This window comes from Trachurus japonicus, chromosome 11, assembly GCF_045865225.1.
Source record: "Trachurus japonicus isolate A0001 chromosome 11, Traja_1.0".
Lineage (NCBI taxonomy): Eukaryota > Metazoa > Chordata > Actinopteri > Carangiformes > Carangidae > Trachurus > Trachurus japonicus.
Window position 1 is genome coordinate 33,532,096 of NC_140917.1, and position 20,046 is coordinate 33,552,141.

Below are 20,046 nucleotides of genomic sequence, written 5' to 3' on the forward strand. Positions count from 1 at the left end.
ACCAATCACAGAAATGTGGGGTGGTTTGTTGTTGTTTTTTTGCTTATTGTATCATGTCTTGTTTGAGCTTACGGAACCAGTTGATATAATTTATTTGAAGTAGCTAATTTTTGAGGCACATTTGTTCAATGTGTAAATTTGCTGCTTTTCTTATTTCTCAGTTTTAGAATGTGAATATCTGTTGGTTTTGCACCAACAAAATAATGAAGACGTCACCTCCACCTTTATAAGGAAATCATAACAGGAATTATATTCAATATTTTTAGAGATCAAACATGACCATTCAAGAGAATCATCAATCTGTAGGCTAGTGAAAATAATCACTAATTGCAGGCATTGTCGATAGGTTTACAAGCGTCAAGGGTTAAAGCCTATGGCCTTTGACAGATGATGAGGCATTCATTCATTTATTTTGTGACCTTTACACTCATTCAGGCTGTAAACATAATTACACTAACACACTAACACTGTCGTGAGGAATCACAGTTCAGGAGCTGCTCTGTTGAAGGTGTTATAGCTACTGCACAGACTGCAAACCACATGTAACAGTTTAAAAACAGCGTTACTAAAACCTTAACTGGCTCTGTGTCCACTTCAGGAGAATGATCCTGTATATTAGGGCTATAAGGGATAAAATAACAAATATCTTGATTTTCATCATGAGAAACAACACACAATGAACTACATTAATATAATAAAAGTCACAGTTTGCGACCATGTGTGCTGTCATCTCTGTAACTCCAATAATACACTGAAAACCATACATTAACCACCCAACCACCCGATTCATAACAACTCCTCTCAGTCTCCAGGGCACATCCATGTCATACTGTGACATTTGTTTGGTTAGGCTATTTGTTATTTGTTATCACCGATTCTATCACCGTATATGTCCAACATGAGACTCAGCTTTCTGTTGTCACAAATAAATCTCAAACAATAAAAGTGAGTTTTGAGTTTGAATGGTAATTTCCAGGTCTATTAACGCACTTGTAGCCTACCATTGAATCTATGAAGTTAATTAATGGTTTAATGACATAGTTGTTCAATGCTTTAACTTCAATGCAGGTTATTGCAGACAGCTTCTGTTTGTCTCCATGCCAGCTACACAGAGAGCTCTCCAGCACAGCAGAGGTGGAGGGCTGCTGCAGCTATCGAAGGAGTTATCTGTGGCAATGGTGGAAATGGAAACAAAGCTGAGCCCTGGGGATCTGCTGGGGCTCTGTGTACTCCATACTACGTCCTATTAGATGTGACAGGTGATATATTGTGCGAAGGGCAAAAACAAACTACTCAGCAAAAGCGGGCAGACATTGATAAACGAAGGCACACCGGGCTCATGATCGGGGAGCTGAGGGAATTCTCCGGCAAATGCCACCTCGATATCTGGCTGAGCCATCCAACCCAATTAGGCCAGAGGATGTGCTGCTTTAAGGACTGTAACTCAGCGATGGGTTATCCATTTCAGTCAAAGGTTTGAAAAGTAAAATGTCAAGTGTCTTGCTAGTCACCACTTCGGCTCCCTAGACTGTGTAGACCCAGCTAAGAAGTGAAATCACAGTTTAATTCTGTACTTTTGAGACATCACAGAGGATGTGGATTTATCAGCGCGGGGGCTGTGAATTAAAAGTAAAGTTAAAAAGTTGTATTTCCTGCTGGTTAAATAAGGCTCTGATTAAGGAGAGAAAAATCACTCCCCGTACGGTCGTTTTCAAGCCACGCAGCACTTTCCCACACAACGCAACGTCACTTTAAAGACTCCCAGGGGGTGAAGCGCTTTTTTTATTAAAGGCAAATGAAACCTGTGTCTAAGAAAACGCACACAGATACATTTCCAGTAATGAATCTACCCATCGACTGAGTGTAATTTGTTGAACTGTGATATTGATTTTCTGTTCTCCTCACTACAAAGCACTGAGCTTCAATTTTTGCATCGGGGGTTGTTACAACTTAACCCACAGTTTATGTTGTGGGAGTCCCAGGTGACCAAAAGGTTGCAGATATTCCCCTGGAGACTGTGCAGCAGTCAGTTTGTGATCTTATTCAAAATTTTGTGAGGGGAATTTGCACCACTACAGCAGAATGTCAAATGGGAGAAATGAGAGGAAATGGCAGGTCCTGCATACTAACCTGGCACTGGGGCCCTGTGTCACTTCATATTGTCCTCGTATTGCACACATTCCTAAATATCAATCAAGTTATTGAAAAGTATCTACAGTTATTGAAAAGTATCTAACCAAACATGAGTAACATGTCAAACATAGGGCAGTAATATGATCACAGAACATGAGCAGTGCTTGGTTTCTGCAGTAAATGATGGTTGATGCATTCAGAACGTTCCTCAGACTCATTATCTATAAATAGCAAGAAACATCTTCCCAGTTAATGAACCATGAAATGTGTTCATAAAACATCCAACTGTCGATTTTCTAAACTGCTTCTCCTGCTCATGAGGAGTGAAAACTATCAAATGAGTTCATTTCTGCATGAAGTCTGCTCTCTGCTGTGGCCAGTGTGGTTAAAACAAATGGAACACTGCCCCACTGTGGATCTATGGGGGAGCTACTGGGCTCTTTGTAGTGTGGTGTTCAGAGAGTTTCACTGTAGCCTATGTAGAATCAGCTGTATTTTCCCCATTTCTTTATTCACAAATAATTACAGAGACAAACTCAGTGCTGTAGGACACTTCAGTTCCTCATACAGGATGTTGTCAGTTTTATACATGGAACATTTATCCATCAATTACTCATAGGGGATAATAACAATACAGATATCATTGAAGATGAAAAAAAAACGGAAAATAAGCAAGATTAATGTTGAAATAACATAACGTGAAGAAAAGAAAGTTAATTATTAAAATGATAACTAAAAAAAATAAGGAATAGGAGCTTTGGAGATTTTTTGAGGGAATTTTGTGAATAATAAAAATGTTAACTATGCATGTAAGGGTATTCATCCATTATGTTACTCTGTACGTTTACTGTACATGGGTAGGGTGTTGCTGCTACAAGGAATTGTGGGACAGCGTTATCGCGGTTCCTTTTGTAGGTAGACCTAAGGAGATAAGATAGGAAGCATCGAAACTCCTTATCATTTAGAGAATTCGACGAGCTCTTATCGTGGCTGCGCTGCCGTCCCTCAGTGGTTTCCCTCGATCAGGGACCTCCCCCAACAACAGCTCTGTTCATTTACTGTGAGAATCCAAGTAGGCTGCAAACAAACAAACAAACAAACAAGAAAGTAGCTGTACCAGGGAAACAGGTTGAACAAAATCTGTCTTTATGTCACAGGACACTGGTCAGTTAAGAGAGAAAACAAAGCACCTGCACATTGTGTAGATATCCCCTGTCATCTCCAAGCCCCCACCATATGCAGTTTCACACACCCATACAGAAAACCAGTATAATACATGGGTTCTATTAGATGTCTTTATTAAATATTTGATAACTTACCATCCTTAATTGTGTACATGCAGTCATCTTTTACATTTACAAAATGACAGAAGAAGGGCCTGCAGCAAAGGTTTGCATAGTGCCTATATGGTCTATAAGGACTTTGCTAGTACCCCCCTCCCCCTACTGTCCTATCAATTAAAGGCAAAAAAAAACAAACTATAATTAAACAGCTCCGGAGTAATTTTGATGGTTTAATAAATGACTTGTAACTAGTTCCAGGGAGAATGGAGGTTCTCTTCCTTCCACCTAGCGTCTCTTGGCTGAAAACCAACTTTGCGAGATCAGCACCTCTGACCCGGTGTCCCAGCTCTCGTCTATGTGGCACCATGAAACAAACACGCCCCGTAACCTGTAATCTCTTGACAATAAAGTATTTATGATAAGACTACACAAATATACATGTTGTAACATCGTATGATATATAACATTATGTACCGCTCTATTGATTGCTTTGTTGAAAACAAATGCACATGGCCAGGAGGAGGGTTAGAAAAACAGAGGAAAAGAGACCGGACCTGCATAGCTCCCCTTTCAGGGTTATTCTTTAGTCTTATTTGTGTTGATAAGGATATCATTAATGTCGTCAGGGAATAGTGGGTCACATGGCGGGCTGAGATATCTGGGTTACACTGAAGTAAGCAAACAATAGACAAATGATGACAATAAATAACTAGAAAAAGCATTTCCAAGAATGGAAATGGTGTGACTGCTGATAGCAACTGAACGCTGTTGCAGAATTAGCAAATAGTGCAAGCTGTGATCACCATACAAATGTTTGACCAAGGTCAGAATCGAACCCACATCCTCATGGTCTTTAGACTTCCACTCTGCCTCTAGGCCACAGTGCACACACAGTTGCAGAGACTGTTGTCTGTTAATGATCTGCACACTGTCAACATCAAGAAAGCTTGAGAGTCAAGCTTGAATGACTTAGAATGAAAATGTCTGTGAATTTCAGGCTGAGCACTAACCATATGGCCACAGAGAACCTGAGTTACAATGAGCTTTATACTATGAGGAATCAAAGACTGTCCAATGACAGCTGAATAATTGGAATCAAAAGTCAAGCAATGAAGTGAAAAGACTGAGGCAGGAATCAAACCCATGACCATATGATCACTAAACCTTTACTCTGCCACTCGGCTACAGAGAGCACACTGCTTTCAAAACTGTTGTCATTCATTGTAATGTGATGATGTGCTGCAAACTGGTATGAGTAATCAAGGAGATAACAAACACCTCTAACCAATTGAAGGCGGGGGAGGAGAGCAGAATTCAACATAACATAACAAGAGTTCTTCCCTTGGATTCGAACCAGTGACCTTAGGGTTGGCAAACATCCACCCTAACCCCTACACTACAGTGGAGTTGTGGAGAAGAGAGGTTGAGACTTTGATGAATGTGAGATTTTTTGTGAAAAAGTTAAATATTTTAAAAAGTATAAATAGTTAAAAAGAGAAAAGTAATGCCGATAAAGTTCAAAAAAAGCTGCACGTTTTGATATATGAATTGTTGAAATAGCACAAAGTATGAAGGACTAGAAGAAGACCGTAAAAAGGCGGAAGAAAATGGCCAAACAGAAGAACAATAGTGTGACTGCTTCAGCAGTCACACTAATTAAGACTAGAAAAAGCATTTCCAAGAATGGAAATGGTGTGACTGCTGACAGCAACTGAACGCTGTTGCAGAATTAGCAAATAGTGCAAGCAGTGATCACCATACAAATGTTTGACCAGGGTCGGAATCGAACCCACATCCTCATGGTCATTAGACTTCCACTCTGCCTCTAGGCCACAGTGCACACACAGTTGCAGAGACTGTTGTCTGTTGATGATCTGCACACTGTCAACATCAAGAAAGCTTGAGAGTCAAGCTTGAATGACTTAGAATGAAAATGTCTGTGAATTTCAGGCTGAGCACTAACCATATGGCCACAGAGAACCTGAGTTACAATGAGCTTTATACTATGAGGAATCAAAGACTGTCCAATGACAGCTGAATAATTGGAATCAAAAGTCAAGCAATGAAGTGAAAAGACTGAGGCAGGAATCGAACCCATGACCATATGATCACTAAACCTTTACTCTGCCACTCGGCTACAGAGAGCACACTGCTTTCAAGACTGTTGTCATTCATTGTAATGTGATGATGTGCTGCAAACTGGTACGAGTAATCAAGGAGATAACAAACACCTGTAACCAATTGAAGGCGGGGGAGGAGAGCAGAATTCAACATAACATAACAAGAATTCTTCCCTTGGATTCGAACCAGTGACCTTAGGGTTGGCAACCAGTTACCCTACCCCCTACACTACAGTGGAGTTGTGAAGAAGAGAGGTTGAGACTTTGATGAATGTGAGATTTTTTGTGAAAAAGTTAAATATTTGAAAAAGTATAAATAGTTAAAAAGAGAAAAGTAATGCCGATAAAGTTCAAAAAAAGCTGCACGTTTTGATATATGAATTGTTGAAATAGCACAAAGTATGAAGGACTAGAAGAAGACCGTAAAAAGGCGGAAGAAAATGGCCAAACAGAAGAACAATAGTGTGACTGCTTCAGCAGTCACACTAACTAGAAAAAGCATTTCCAAGAATGGAAATGGTGTGACTGCTGACAGCAACTGAACGCTGTTGCAGAATTAGCAAATAGTGCAAGCAGTGATCACCATACAAATGTTTGACCAGGGTCGGAATCGAACCCACATCCTCATGGTCATTAGACTTCCACTCTGCCTCTAGGCCACAGTGCACACACAGTTGCAGAGACTGTTGTCTGTTAATGATCTGCACACTGTCAACATCAAGAAAGCTTGAGAGTCAAGCTTGAATGACTTAGAATGAAAATGTCTGTGAATTTCAGGCTGAGCACTAACCATATGGCCACAGAGAACCTGAGTTACAATGAGCTTTATACTATGAGGAATCAAAGACTGTCCAATGACAGCTGAATAATTGGAATCAAAAGTCAAGCAATGATGTGAAATGACTGAGGCAGGAATCGAACCCGTGACCATATGATCACTAAGCCTTTACTCTGCCACTCGGCTACAGAGAGCACACTGCTTCCAAGACTGTTGTCATTCATTGTAATGTGATGATGTGCTGCAAACTGGTACGAGTAATCAAGGAGATAACAAACACCTGTAACCAATTGAAGGCAGTGGAGGAGAGCAGAATTCAACATAACATAACAAGAGTTCTTCCCTTGGATTCAAACCAGTGACCTTAGGGTTGGCAAGCAATTACCCTAACCCCTACACTACAGTGGAGTTGTGAAGAAGAGAGGTTGAGACTTTGATGAATGTGAGATTTCTTGTGAAAAAGTTAAATATTTGAAAAAGTATAAATAGTTAAAAAGAGAAAAGTAATGCCGATAAAGTTCAAAAGAAGCTGCACGTTTTGATATATGAATTGTTGAAATAGCACAAAGTATGAAGGACTAGAAGAAGACCGTAAAAAGGCGGAAGAAAATGGCCAAACAGAAGAACAATAGTGTGACTGCTTCAGCAGTCACACTAATTAAAAACACTGAGCTGTAACTGGACCAAGATGGCCAAAGTGCTATAAGATTAAAGTTTAAAGTGTGCTTTGCAATGAGCTACCTCCTCCTCTTAGAGTTGAGGAGGGAGACAGCAGATGGGATGAAGGATTTTTTTTTATTAGTGTGACTGCTGAAGCAGTCACACTATTGTTCTTCTGTTTGGCCATTTTCTTCCGCCTTTTTACGGTCTTCTTCTAGTCCTTCATACTTTGTGCTATTTCAACAATTCATATATCAAAACGTGCAGCTTTTTTTGAACTTTATCGGCATTACTTTTCTCTTTTTAACTATTTATACTTCTTAAAATATTTAACTTTTTCACAAAAAATCTCACATTCATCAAAGTCTCAACCTCTCTTCTTCACAACTCCACTGTAGTGTAGGGGTTAGGGTGGCCGTTTGCCAACCCTAAGGTCACTGGTTCGAATCCGAGAGTGGAAGTCTAATGACCATGAGGTTGTGGGTTCAATTCCGACCTTGGTCAAACATTTGTATGGTGATCACTGCTTGCACTATTTGCTAATTCTGCAACAGCGTTCAGTTGCTATCAGCAGTCACACCATTTCCATTCTTGGAAATGCTTTTTCTAGTTTTTTATATCTGTTGGTTTTGATTGGTTGAAGTCTGAAAAGGGAACCAGAAGGAAGAAGCTCAAATTGTTGGTATAGTGGATGGGAGCTGTCAAACAGGATAGATAGTGCTTTATGTTGTACATATCCTGCAGGGTTTCTTGGTCCGTGCCAGTTATTTTACAGCAGACGTTGACCACTCTGGACAGTAAATTTTTGTTTTTGATATTAAGGGATTGGAACCAACAGATAAAAGAAAAAGTGAGCACATACTCAACATAAGACCGGTACAACATGTTCAACAGGGTCCTGTCGACCTGGAATTTTGCCAGCTTCCTGAGACAGTTGGTGACTGTGATTACTTTGGTCATAGTTTCTTGCACGAGTTGATAATCTTTTTCTTTTTTTTTCGCCAATAAACGGTTTAACTTCAGTTTGAGATCTCAGTTTTTGTTTAGCGCATCGGACATCCAGGCCCAACCTCAGCCTCTCAGGGAGTTGTTTGGTTGAAGTTGCTACACACACACACACCCACACAGCATAACACAATCTTACAGAACGGGTTGTTAGTCATGTAATAAAAAGTGCAACTGAAGATGAGTCATGATGAAAAGATAGATTAAAAGATGAAAAAAGAAAGGAAAAAAGTATGAATAAATGAATGAATAAATGAGTGAATCTAACGGTAATAATAATAATAAAAAAGGTCAGCTTGTACAAGGTCCTGGAATGGGAAAGTGAAATTATTGAGCTATTGAGTAAGTGAGTGTGGTGAGCAACAGGAAGTGGGTATTTGTAAAGAGATAAACAGACAGAGAGAGGGAGTGACGGAGCGAAAAACCTCAAACTCAGTAGATCGATGTGTGTTTATCGGAGGCCGCATGTCTATATTTAAAACTGTGAAGAGAAGCAGAGCCAGTGGTGATGTGTGGCTGTGTGTGACCTTTTCAGAAATTCTCCCAGTTTACTGAGTGAGAGGATGAAGATCTTGCAGATGATGGATAGTAACATGCTCAACACATTTTTTTTCTTGTTCTAGTTGGTCGCTTAGATACCTGAATTCAAGACTTTCATGGAGCTTACCAAAGGAGTCATCTCTTTGTTGATGTGCAACTATACCTTTAATTCATCCAGTGCACAAATGACTCACTAATTTCTCCCGCAGCAGTAGGCTACTTTAAACAGTTTACATATCTTAACGGGGACAGTCTTTTAAATGTGATATAAGTGATGTTGCTTTGATGAAATCCTGCCTCTAAAGTAAAACTGAAGCCAAATCTAGTCTGTATCATTGGATCAGAGTTGCCAGTGTCTGGTACACTGTGAACTAATTTCCTCCAGGACAGGTGGGAGAGAACTGTTAATTATTGCAAACACTTTTATATGAGCAGCTGGGAAACAGCTACAATTGCTTTTTAATTGCAGTTTGTGATGTTGTTTTAGTGAAATGTGTAGTCAGAGGGGGCCGATCTCATCTGATGCGTTGCTTTTTGCCTCCCTGTAGACAACCGAGGGTGTTTTGTCTTATACAAACCACTGTGAGCTCATCCTCTGACACAAATCACCCACTAATTCAGCAGTTACCAATATTTTCCAATGCATGGCCCACTTTAAAATCTGAAAACTGTTGGCAGTCCACATCCAATGCTATAAATCAGGGGTGTCAAACATGCGGCCCGCAGGTCAAAACGGGCCCACCACAGGGTTCAGTATGGTCCACGAGATGAATCTGCCAAATGTGAAAATGACATTGAGGCAAGAAGAGACATATTGGTGAAATTGCAGATATTTTTCTCAAGATATTTTAGGTTGTTCGTATGAGACACAAAAGGCAAAAACACTGTTTTTTCATGCACTGATCAATTTTGAGATTTTGGGCCACTTTTCTTCCTTAATATGAATTCTTTCAGAAAAGTGTAAAGAAATAGTAGAAAATCCACATTAACATGCTACTGTGACCCATGCCATGTCAGGTAGCCTATCATTGTAAAGCTCTCTCTCTCTCTCTCTCTCCTTCTCCTGAACAATGATGTACACTGTAAGAAAAGTCCGTAGTTTTACGGCACAAAGTACCGTGTTCATGTGAAGGAATTTTCCGTAATATTTTTTTACGGGTGTTTTCACCGTATTTGTTAAGGACGCATTGCATTGTGGGAGAAGCGGAAGCCACCAACCGCCGTTAACGGTTTATCCTCGACTAACTATCGTCTCGTCTTCGGAGTTGGGAAAGCCTTATTGCACTTCTGTGGTAAATGTTTTATTATTATTTTCTAACTAAAATAACAAATTAGCTTAACGTTGATTTAACGGTTAGTTTTAACCGGAACGTGTTCTCCAGCCTGTTAACCTGTCTTTTTTTTTTTTTTTTACCGGTCATTACGTTAACGTTACACGTTAACCCGACATGGAAGCCGGGGCTTTTAATTAGCGATAACTCTCATTCTAAACCCGGCTGGGGAAAAAAAGAGGGAAAAAGCAGCGGCGATATGTTTTGATATGAGCGTTAGCTGCTGTTAGCCACTGCCTGTAGCTCAGCTAGTTAGCTTCAACCAACTGTGTTTACATCGACATCTTAGCGCTGGTCTTGTTGCTAAGGTAACCCTGCTGCCTGCCAGCCCCTGGAAGAACCGGTTCTTAGCTCTGGCCCCGCACCGCAAGGAGTTGGTGCTGGCCTGGAACCAGTTTTAAGAACCAAGAACCGGTGCTTAGGCGGTGGAAAAGCAAAAAAACTGGTGCTAAGCTGGTAAGTTACAGAGAATGACTGTAAATATTTCGGAGTGGATAAAGTTTTCAGTGAGCTTGTGTCAGACTTGTGTGAGCTGGAGAAAAATGGCATATCTTTTGAGGATAAGATATACAGAGGTACTGTTGCATGCATAATGGGGGATAACCTGTTTTTGACGGCGATATGTTTTCATCTGAGCGTTAGCTGCTGTTAGCGATATGTTTTCATCTGAGCGTTAGCTGCTGTTAGCCACTGCCTGTAGCTCAGCTAGTTAGCTTCAACCAACTGTGTTTACATCGATATCTTAGCGCTGGTCTTGTTGCTAAGGTAACCCTGCTGCCAGCCCCTGGAAGAACCGGTTCTTAGCTCTGGCCCAGCAAGGAGTTGGTGCTGGTCTGGAACCAGTTTTAAGAACCAAGAACCGGTGCTTAGGCGGTGGAAAAGCAAAAAACTGGTGCTAAGCAGGCACTGGCTCTGGTGGAAAAGGGGTCAAAATGATAACATAGCCAAGCCATTAGCCGTTAGTTAAACCGTGCCACCATGTTGGCTTGTAATGTGTGTGAATTTAAATGTGTCTCAATGACTGACTACCTGAGGCACTGTAGATCACATAGACACCTTAACAATGTACTTCTGTCATGTGGCCATAAAGATTGTGGAAGAAGGTTTTCCTCATTCAACTGCCTTGCTGTTCACATGTCACGAACACACCCAGGCACAGGGATCAGACAAACTTGGAACAGGAGTGTGTCTGTGCAGTTAAAGTGTTCGTTCAATTTTTGCAGCAGAGAATATGCCGATGTTAAACAGCTTGTGTCTCACTTGAGTGCCCACATACAAGAGGGTCTGACTGTAACGTGTCCCTTTGATGGATGTTCTAAGACTTTTAATGTAAAGACATCCTTTTCATCTCATATTTCCAGATGTCACAGAGGGTGGAGTGCCATCCAAATAGCACCTGTTCATCTCTGTGAAGCTGCAGAACAGTATTTTCCAGGTGAGAGGGCAAATGCAGAGGATATACCTGAAGGAATTGATGTGAGTAATGCAGACCAAAGTACGGATGTTGATGTAGAGCAAAGTAAGGCTGCCGAGAGTGATGAAGTGCAAGATGCCTTCACAGAAAATCTAGCTCTGTTTTACTTGGGTTTGCAGACAAAGTATTTAGTCCCAGCCTCCACAATTACAGAGATAGCAAATGAGATGAAAACACTTCAGGATATTCAACAAGAGTATACAATAGATGTGCTAGCTCAAGAACTTCAACAGTATGGTGTTCCAACAGAAGCATTAAGATGTCTGGGGAAGAGTGTATATGAGCGGAGCCCTATGCACGAGGCCTTACATGCAAGTGGGCCTTTAACTACACACCATCGAAGGCTGCAGTATTACAAGACACACTTTAACTATGTTCAGCCTGTTGAAGTCACACTTGGCTACAATGATAGAGGGCAGAGGAGACACTATCATTACATTCCGTTACTGGACAGCCTCAGAGCACTGCTCAAAAAGGGAAGTGAAACTCAGCAGAGTTGTAACCCTCTTCTTGTTGAAGATAGTACATTTCGTGATTTCACTGATGGGCATGCTATTAGATCTAATGCAATGTTTGCCACAGACCCAGATTCTTTAAAGGTGATGCTTTTTCAAGACGCTTTCGAGGTGGCTAATCCTCTTGGATCTGCCAAGAAAAAACACAAAGTTTTAGCTGTGTACTTTACTCTTGGAAATTTCCTTCCACACCTCAGATCAACTGTTGATCAAATCCAGTTGGTACTGCTGTGTACAGAGAATGACTGTAAATATTTCGGAGTGGATAAAGTTTTCAGTGAGCTTGTGTCAGACTTGTGTGAGCTGGAGAAAAATGGCATATCTTTTGAGGATAAGATATACAGAGGTACTGTTGCATGTATAATGGGAGATAACCTGGGCTCCCACATGATTGGTAGGTTTACAGAAAATTTTAGTTTTGCTGAGTATTTCTGTAGATACTGTCTAGTCACAAGAGATGGATTTCTGTCTAACCCTCTCACAGTTTTCACTCATCGAGATCCTGCTGGTTATAATGAGTCTGTGCAGTTTTTGGAGAGTCACCCTGAAGTGACCATGCATCAGGGCATTAAAGGCAACAGTGTTTTCAACAAACTCTCACATTTCCACGTGTGCCAGCCTGGACTGCCGCCCTGTTTGGCACATGACTTGTTCGAGGGTGTTGTGGACTATGACCTGGCAATGTGTTTGCAGTGCTTAACTAAAGAGAAGTGGTTAAGTTACGAGTCACTAAATGACAGACTCAAATTATTTCCAGGTGAAAGCAGCAACAAGCCAAATGCTATTCCAAACAAAGGAACAAAGCTTGGAGGCCATGCAGCCCAAAACAGGTGGCTATTGCGGTTCCTGCCTGTTTTGGTACATGACAGAATTAAAGATGCTGACAATGCTATCTGGCAGCTGGTACTTCTTCTGAGGGAGTTAGTCGAATTTGTCTGTGCACCTAGCCTGTCAGAGTCTCAGATTGCGTACATGAAGGTACTAACTGAAGAGTATGTGGAAATGAGGCAAGAGTTATTCCCGCATTCAAAACTGAGACCAAAACACCATTATCTTCTTCACTATGCAGATTTGAGTCTACAGTTTGGTCCACTAATACATACTTGGACCATGCGCTTTGAAAGTAAGCATAGCTATTTCAAAAGATGTATCAGGTCAAGTCAAAACTTCAGAAATGTCACTAAGTCACTCGCTGATAGACATCAGCTCTTTCAGGCTTATCAGAGTCAGGGCAATTTTTTCAGCCCCCAGGTTCAGGTGTCAGACTCCACTACCTTTTATCCAGAGCTCTATGATGGTGGCATAAGGGCAGCAGTTGCACACTTTGGACTGGACTCATCTAACTCAGTTGTTACAGATAAACTACAAGTTAAAGGCACATCATATGCAAATGGTATGCTTGTGATACAGAGATATACCAAAAGACAACTACAGCTGGGGGAAATAGCGAGCATTGTTATCAAAAGTGAAACAACTGTTCTGCTTTTGCTGCGGGAGAAAACTGCCAGCTGGGTACCTGAGCTTGGCGTCTATGAAATGGACAAAAATAGTTCAGAAAAGCTCATTTGTGAAAGTCTTGACAAGCTTAATGATTATGCTCCACTTTCTTTTTACCACAGAGGTGCAAGGTTACTCATCCCACTCAAACATATGCCACTATGGAGCTTGTGAAAGACTTGATTCAGAAAGCTATGCCATTGCTCAGTAATGATGTAATGGACTCACTCATGGCTAGACTGGAGGCGATTGGAGTTAACAGTGTAGATGACCTTAACTTTGTCAAGACCGAGGATGTCGATGGAATTCTGCCCCCCATTCAGCGTAGAAGACTAATTCAAGCTTTCACTGCAGGTAAGTTTAAAGTTACTTTGATTTTTTTCCCCCACAGATATTGTCTGTGGACACAGACAGACAGGACACAGACAGACTGATAAACGGGACACAGACAGACTGACAGACAGGACACATACAGACTGACAGGACACAGACAGACAGACAGACAGACAGGACACAGACAGACAGACAGGACACAGACAGACAGGACACAGACGGACTGACAGACAGGACACAGACAGACAGACAGACAGACAGACAGACAGACAGACAGACAGACAGGACACAGACAGACAGAGTGACAGGACACAGACAGACAGGACACAGACGGACTGACAGACAGGACACAGACAGACAGACAGACAGACAGACAGACAGACAGACAGGACACATACAGACTGGCAGACAGGACACACACAGAAAGACCACGCACTTTTTTTGTAGTTTCAGTTTTTCAATTTTGCACCCCTTTATACCTTTAGGGGACATTTTTGTCCCATAGACAACCACATTTTTTTTTTATTGAAGGGCTATAACAGTAAACAAAACAAAAAAAACATGCATTCTGCAATCATAGTGGCTTCTCCTCTTCAGAAGAGGTAGTTTGCCGTCTTTACACTGCACCACTAGATGGCGCCATTTACCTAGTAACCAGGCCTATGATCACTTGATGTGTATTGGATGCAGTGTAAGTTTTGGTCTTGTTTCTTTTCTTTTCTTCTATTTTTTTTTTTGTTCCTCTAAGCAGTTATGGCCAAAAATTGAGTGACAATTTCCCTCATCGGACAAAAATGTCCCTAAGGGTACCGGAGGGTTAATACTCTCTGTCATATCTCACTGGAAACAAATATAAAATGACAATAAATACCTAATACATTCATGACATCAAAATATTGTGTCAAGCGTTAACACAAATCTTGAAAGTTGGCAAATTCTAAACCTAGCTGAGAAACAGTTTGAGTACATTCAGACAAGTTTTGTTTCAGCTTGTTCATAACACTTTATTAGCTTAACCAATGTGATGTCGTTTTGTAAAACATACCGCTGGTGACATGCATTTATTCATACCATACCTGGATTGTTATAGCTTATAGCATAAATATAAATGTAACATTGTTAATTTCATTAATTTTTGGTGATGTATGTTGTCCGTAGATTCACAAGCTGTACTTGGCTCGACATCTCTGCAACAGAATGTCCATCTGCCCCAAAATCCACCTCCGACACCTGGTCCCATGGAGGATTCTCCATCCCGGGAGACTGCTGTACCGTGGCACAAAATGCCCCCAAACCTTATGCTTGCCTTAAGTGAAAAGAAGAGACCAAAGCCTAAAGAGAGAAGAGAGCTGGTCCGTATAGTCATTGACGATGTACTCAGTAAAGGGCGTGGAAGGCCTGGAAGAGCAAAGCTGCGGGAGATTGCCAAGAAGATTGTAGAACAATATCCCTGCTCTTTTCAAGACAGAGAGATCAATGGAAACAAAGTCATTGGAACAGGATATGATGCTCTCTTCATACAGCTAGAAAATAGACTTGAAAATATTAGTAGGCCATTTACCTTCAGCTCAAGAACGAGGCCAGCAGAGAGTGAAGACGCAGTGAGGAGAAAGTCCACACTCTCAGATCGTTATGGGTGTGTGGAGTGGCAGCCTGCTATCGAGAACATAACAGAACTAGAGTCTAAACAAGAAGACTTGAAAAGTGGCTTCAAAACCCACCATCTTCAGGAGTCGTATGTTCGCAAATTGATGACTGAAACATATTCCATCCAGCGTGCAATGATCAACAATGGAAGCACTGTAAAAACAGTACTGGAAGAGTGGCCCTTCCTTTTTGAAGCTGTTCACCTGTTTGACCACACATCTACCCTCCTTGGCTTACCAGTGCAAACAAAGATGGCAGAGGAAATGTCCAAAAAGGGAAAGAGCATCAAGGACTTCCTCGACTCAAATGGAATGAAGATGTCAGGGGAAGATCCAGTACAGCTGATCTCAGGAATTGCAAAATTCTTTAAGGAAAAGCCTGATCTGCTTTTCTATCAAAGTGAGGTAGGTTTCCAAAGAGATCAGTAATATCCCACTTACTTGGTTTGTTTCCTGATCAATCTAATTCCTTATCTGCTGCCTCCTCCCCTCCCCTCTCACACAGACAGACAGACAGGACACATACAGACAGACAGGACACAGACAGACAGACAGACAGACAGACAGGACACATACAGACAGACAGACAGGACACAGACAGACAGACAGGACACATACAGACAGACAGACAGGACACATACAGACAGACAGACAGGACACAGACAGACAGACAGGACACATACAGACAGACAGACAGACAGACAGACAGGACACATACAGACAGACAGACAGGACACAGACAGACAGACAGAGTGACAGCAGACAGACAGACAGACAGGACACAGACGGACAGACAGACAGACAGACAGACAGACAGGACACAGACAGACAGGACACAGACAGACAGACAGACAGAGTGACAGCAGACAGACAGACAGACAGGACACAGACGGACAGACAGACAGACAGACAGGACACATACAGACAGACAGACAGGACACAGACAGACAGACAGGACACATACAGACAGACAGACAGGACACATACAGACAGACAGACAGGACACAGACAGACAGACAGGACACATACAGACAGACAGACAGACAGACAGACAGACAGACAGGACACATACAGACAGACAGACAGGACACAGACAGACAGACAGAGTGACAGCAGACAGACAGACAGACAGGACACAGACGGACAGACAGACAGACAGACAGACAGACAGGACACAGACAGACAGGACACAGACAGACAGACAGACAGAGTGACAGCAGACAGACAGACAGACAGGACACAGACGGACAGACAGACAGAGTGACAGCAGACAGACAGACAGACAGGACACAGACGGACAGACAGACAGACAGACAGACAGACAGGACACAGACAGACAGACAGACAGAGTGACAGCAGACAGACAGACAGGACACAGACGGACAGACAGACAGACAGACAGACAGGACACATACATACAGACAGACAGGACACATACAGACACCTCTCTCCTCCCGTCCCCACTCCTCTTTTCCACTCCCCTTCCCTCTCACCTCCCCTCCCCTCTCTTGGTGAAATATGTTTGAGTATTCATGATCTGAAAAACAAAGGGTTCTAAAGGTACACAATAACTGTTTAATGGCGCAAAACAACAATTTTTCTCTTTTTCATCTCAAAATATCTTTTTGCTCTGACAGAGCTCTTGATACAAGGATTATCAGTTTGTAATAGCTAAAAATGAATTTTGAGGTTTAGGCTTATTGTAGTTACTACGACCTAGTCATATATGATGTAAATATTTGTATGGGAAATACTGTATAGATTGGAAACATAGTTCATGACATTCAGTGTTTCTTCAATATTTTATTTTCCAACAACAGGAGTCTACAGCAACAACAGGACTGAGCATCCCGAGCACCCCCTGCATCCTTATCATGGGTATGTAGTCTGTATAATATTATGGCATGCATGTTATGGATTTAACTTTTACTCTTTATTCTTACTCCTCAACAACCGTCGTTGAGTCACACAAGGCCACTCCTGAACGACAGTCGTTAGAATGTCATCATCTTTATTTTCCTCATCTTTGTATCTTCCTCTGCTTCTTTCTCCTTTTCTGTGTTTCCATCTATTCCCCTTCCTCCTGCTGTAAACCATCCTTGCATTTCTCCTTCTTTCTCTTCTTTTTTCCTTTCTCCTCCTTCCTCCTCTTCCTCTCTCTCACTTTCTTCTTCAATCTGTTTCTTCTCTTTATCCTCTGTCTCTTCCTCCTTTCTTACTCCTGACTCTCCTGCTCATCTTCTCTTTCTCCCCCATCCTTTGTGACCTTCTCTTCTTCCTCCTCTTTTTCCTTCAGCTCCTCATCTTCTGTTGTATTTCTCCATCTTTTCCTTCCTGATCTGTTCCTTCTCTTTATTCCCTGCCATCCTCCTCCATTTCCCTCATTTTTTGTCCTTTTTATTCCTCTGTCTCCCCCTCTCCTTCTTTCCATGTTGCTCCTTCTCTCTTTCTCTTCTTCCTCCACCATCTTCCATCTCCCGCTAACCATCCCTACACTTCTAATTTTACTCCTCTCTCCTGCTTATTTCTTTCTTCTTTGACCTCCTGACCTTTTCTTTATACTCTTCCTCCCAGCTGTCCTCCTTCCTTGTTCTCATCTTCTTCTCCTCTTGTCTTCTATTTTTCCTTCTTTCCAACCATTCTTCTCTCCCTCCTGCTATCATCTTTGTATTTCTCCTTCTCTTCCTCCTCCACCTCCTTTTTTCCTGCTCCTCTTTCCCTTTCTCTTCTTCTTTGTCTCTTTCTGTTCTCTCCTCTTCCTCTCTTCCTGTCTGTTGTTCTGTTTGCAGAAACTCGCTCTGCTGCTGCACAAACATTGTACTTAGTGATCAGCTTGAACAGGCATGACAATGATTGTGTAAACATGATACTAGTGTAACTATGGCAGCTCTACTACTTATTACCAAAAACTGAAAGTGATCATTAGCAAATCAAAATGTTGGAGTATAGTGATTTAAATAATTATGTTTGCAGTCGTTTTCTGAAGTGGATGTGCATTGTTTTTCTTTTTTTGTTAATATTTTCTATCTTCTAATATCTATATGTTTAAGGTGATCAAAGATTCAAAGTTGCTGTGGACCAGGAAGTTGTGAATGGCCATGTCAGTTCACTCATTGTGGCCCTCAGCTACACCTTCTCTTTATTTTATGTGCTGAACATAAAATACCCCAAGGAGCTCTCGCTTACCCTGGAATTCATACAAAGGTAAGCAACTCTTTGTCTTGGTCTTATGTATAGAACATATTTCAGTTTAATTAATTTCATTACTTGTGTAGCTAAAAAAATATATATCTATTTCTTTAAGAGTTTTCCTTGGAATAAACCCAGAGAGAGGGTCGAAGGCGGAGAAGAAGGGCACCAAACACCAACACATTCCTCCAAGACTGCTTAAATTCCTGTGTGGACTGAATAACTTCGAAAATCCTTGGCTGGCAGTTTAGGAAATGGAGGCTCCAGTGACGCACACACACACACACACACACACACACACACACACACACACACACAGTCATGCCTCTCACACTAGTTTCACTTTGAACAGTGTTGTTTAATAGGTTATTTTCATTATTAGGGTCAATATTAGACTCCCCGAGTCTATTTGAGAAGACACACAGCTCACTTCCAGATAATTAGCTCACTGAGTTAGGAGCTGGTTCTTGGTGTTGGAGGATGTGGGATCAAGACCCAACCAGGGAGTTGACTAAAATACCAGATGGTCTTTGTGAAACAAATGTACAAAATCTTAGAGTCACAGTAGATGTTTGACAAATACATATCAGAATTTTACCTCTTTTTACAGTGGTTTCAAATCTGTCTGCACGACAGTGAATGGCTTACTCAATTTGTGAAGCCACCATAGTACTGCCACTTGCCAAGTAGCTCAGTGTGATAGACAACGGCCTTTGTTTCCAGAGGTCGCGGGTTCAATCCTTAACTGGTGTGTCCTGTCTTCCTATTCTCCTGTTTGTTGTTCAGAATTTGCCTAAATTTGCCAAAATATAGCCCGGACCCAACCCATCGCTGCGCAGCAGCTATAATCAATTAATCTGTCTTTTGTTTTGAATAATTGATTTGTTTGTTTGGTCCACATATTGTTGGCAAAATGAGAAAAATGAAATACAGTAAAATGTTGAAATAAAGGTGCCAGCAGGTGGACTTCACACATACTTGCAGCTAAAACAAGTGTGTGTAGAAGTTAAAATTAGCCTGCGGCCTCTACCAAGTGCTGTTATCTTTAAATTGAAGTCGTGATGAAGTGACTGGGCTGTTTATTGGATAATAATGCTGACTGTTCATGCTGAGACTGCACCAAAAACCTAGTTCTTGAAAACTTTGTATCATTGTTTATCGTCTACAAAATTAGCACTTTTTAAATGGTGCTTTGCACTGTAGTTAAATGAATTGAAATATTGTTTAAGTCTGTTAAGTGCTAACAACATTCTGTTTGTTGCTGTTTTAAGCAAAAAGTCTGAAACCTTTTAATGTTGTTTTTCATATTGTTAAAATAATTCTTGAACGACTTGTTTTAAAGCAAGCAAAACCTTTATGCATATGTCTCAAAATCGTTCATGGCATAAAAAAATAAACATGTGCAATTTAAATATGTTGTAGTGATTGTATTTGATCATGTTGCTGTGGTGTTATTTTAACTCATTACATTGGTCTGGTGATGGATACCATTTGTTATTGTATTTTAGCATTAGAGTGGAAGAAAATACATGTTTATTTAAG

At 41.2% G+C, this 20,046-nt stretch overlaps 1 protein-coding gene across 1 annotated transcript; it reads left to right on the plus strand.

Annotated features, from left to right (window-relative positions):
* Positions 1-11,164: 11,164 nt before the first annotated feature.
* Positions 11,165-18,912, plus strand: LOC146979186 (uncharacterized). Its single transcript, XM_085790425.1, has 6 exons — positions 11,165-11,285; positions 13,459-13,690; positions 14,828-15,720; positions 17,139-17,193; positions 18,366-18,519; positions 18,620-18,912. The coding sequence occupies exons 2-6, from the start codon at positions 13,498-13,500 to the stop codon at positions 18,753-18,755; spliced, it is 1,431 nt and encodes a 476-aa protein (XP_085646551.1). The 5' UTR covers positions 11,165-11,285; positions 13,459-13,497; the 3' UTR covers positions 18,756-18,912.
* Positions 18,913-20,046: the final 1,134 nt, after the last annotated feature.

What these genes read in the sequence shown, in the direction of transcription:
- LOC146979186 (XM_085790425.1), top strand. Translation starts at nt 13,498, where the DNA reads ATGGAGCTTGTGAAAGACTTGATTCAGAAAGCTATGCCATTGCTCAGT. An exon ending in TGCTTTTCTATCAAAGTGAG is followed by an intron (nt 15,721 to 17,138) that starts GTAGGTTTCCAA and finishes CAACAACAGGAG; the next exon opens with TCTACAGCAACAACAGGACT. An exon ending in CCCCTGCATCCTTATCATGG is followed by an intron (nt 17,194 to 18,365) that starts GTATGTAGTCTG and finishes TATATGTTTAAG; the next exon opens with GTGATCAAAGATTCAAAGTT.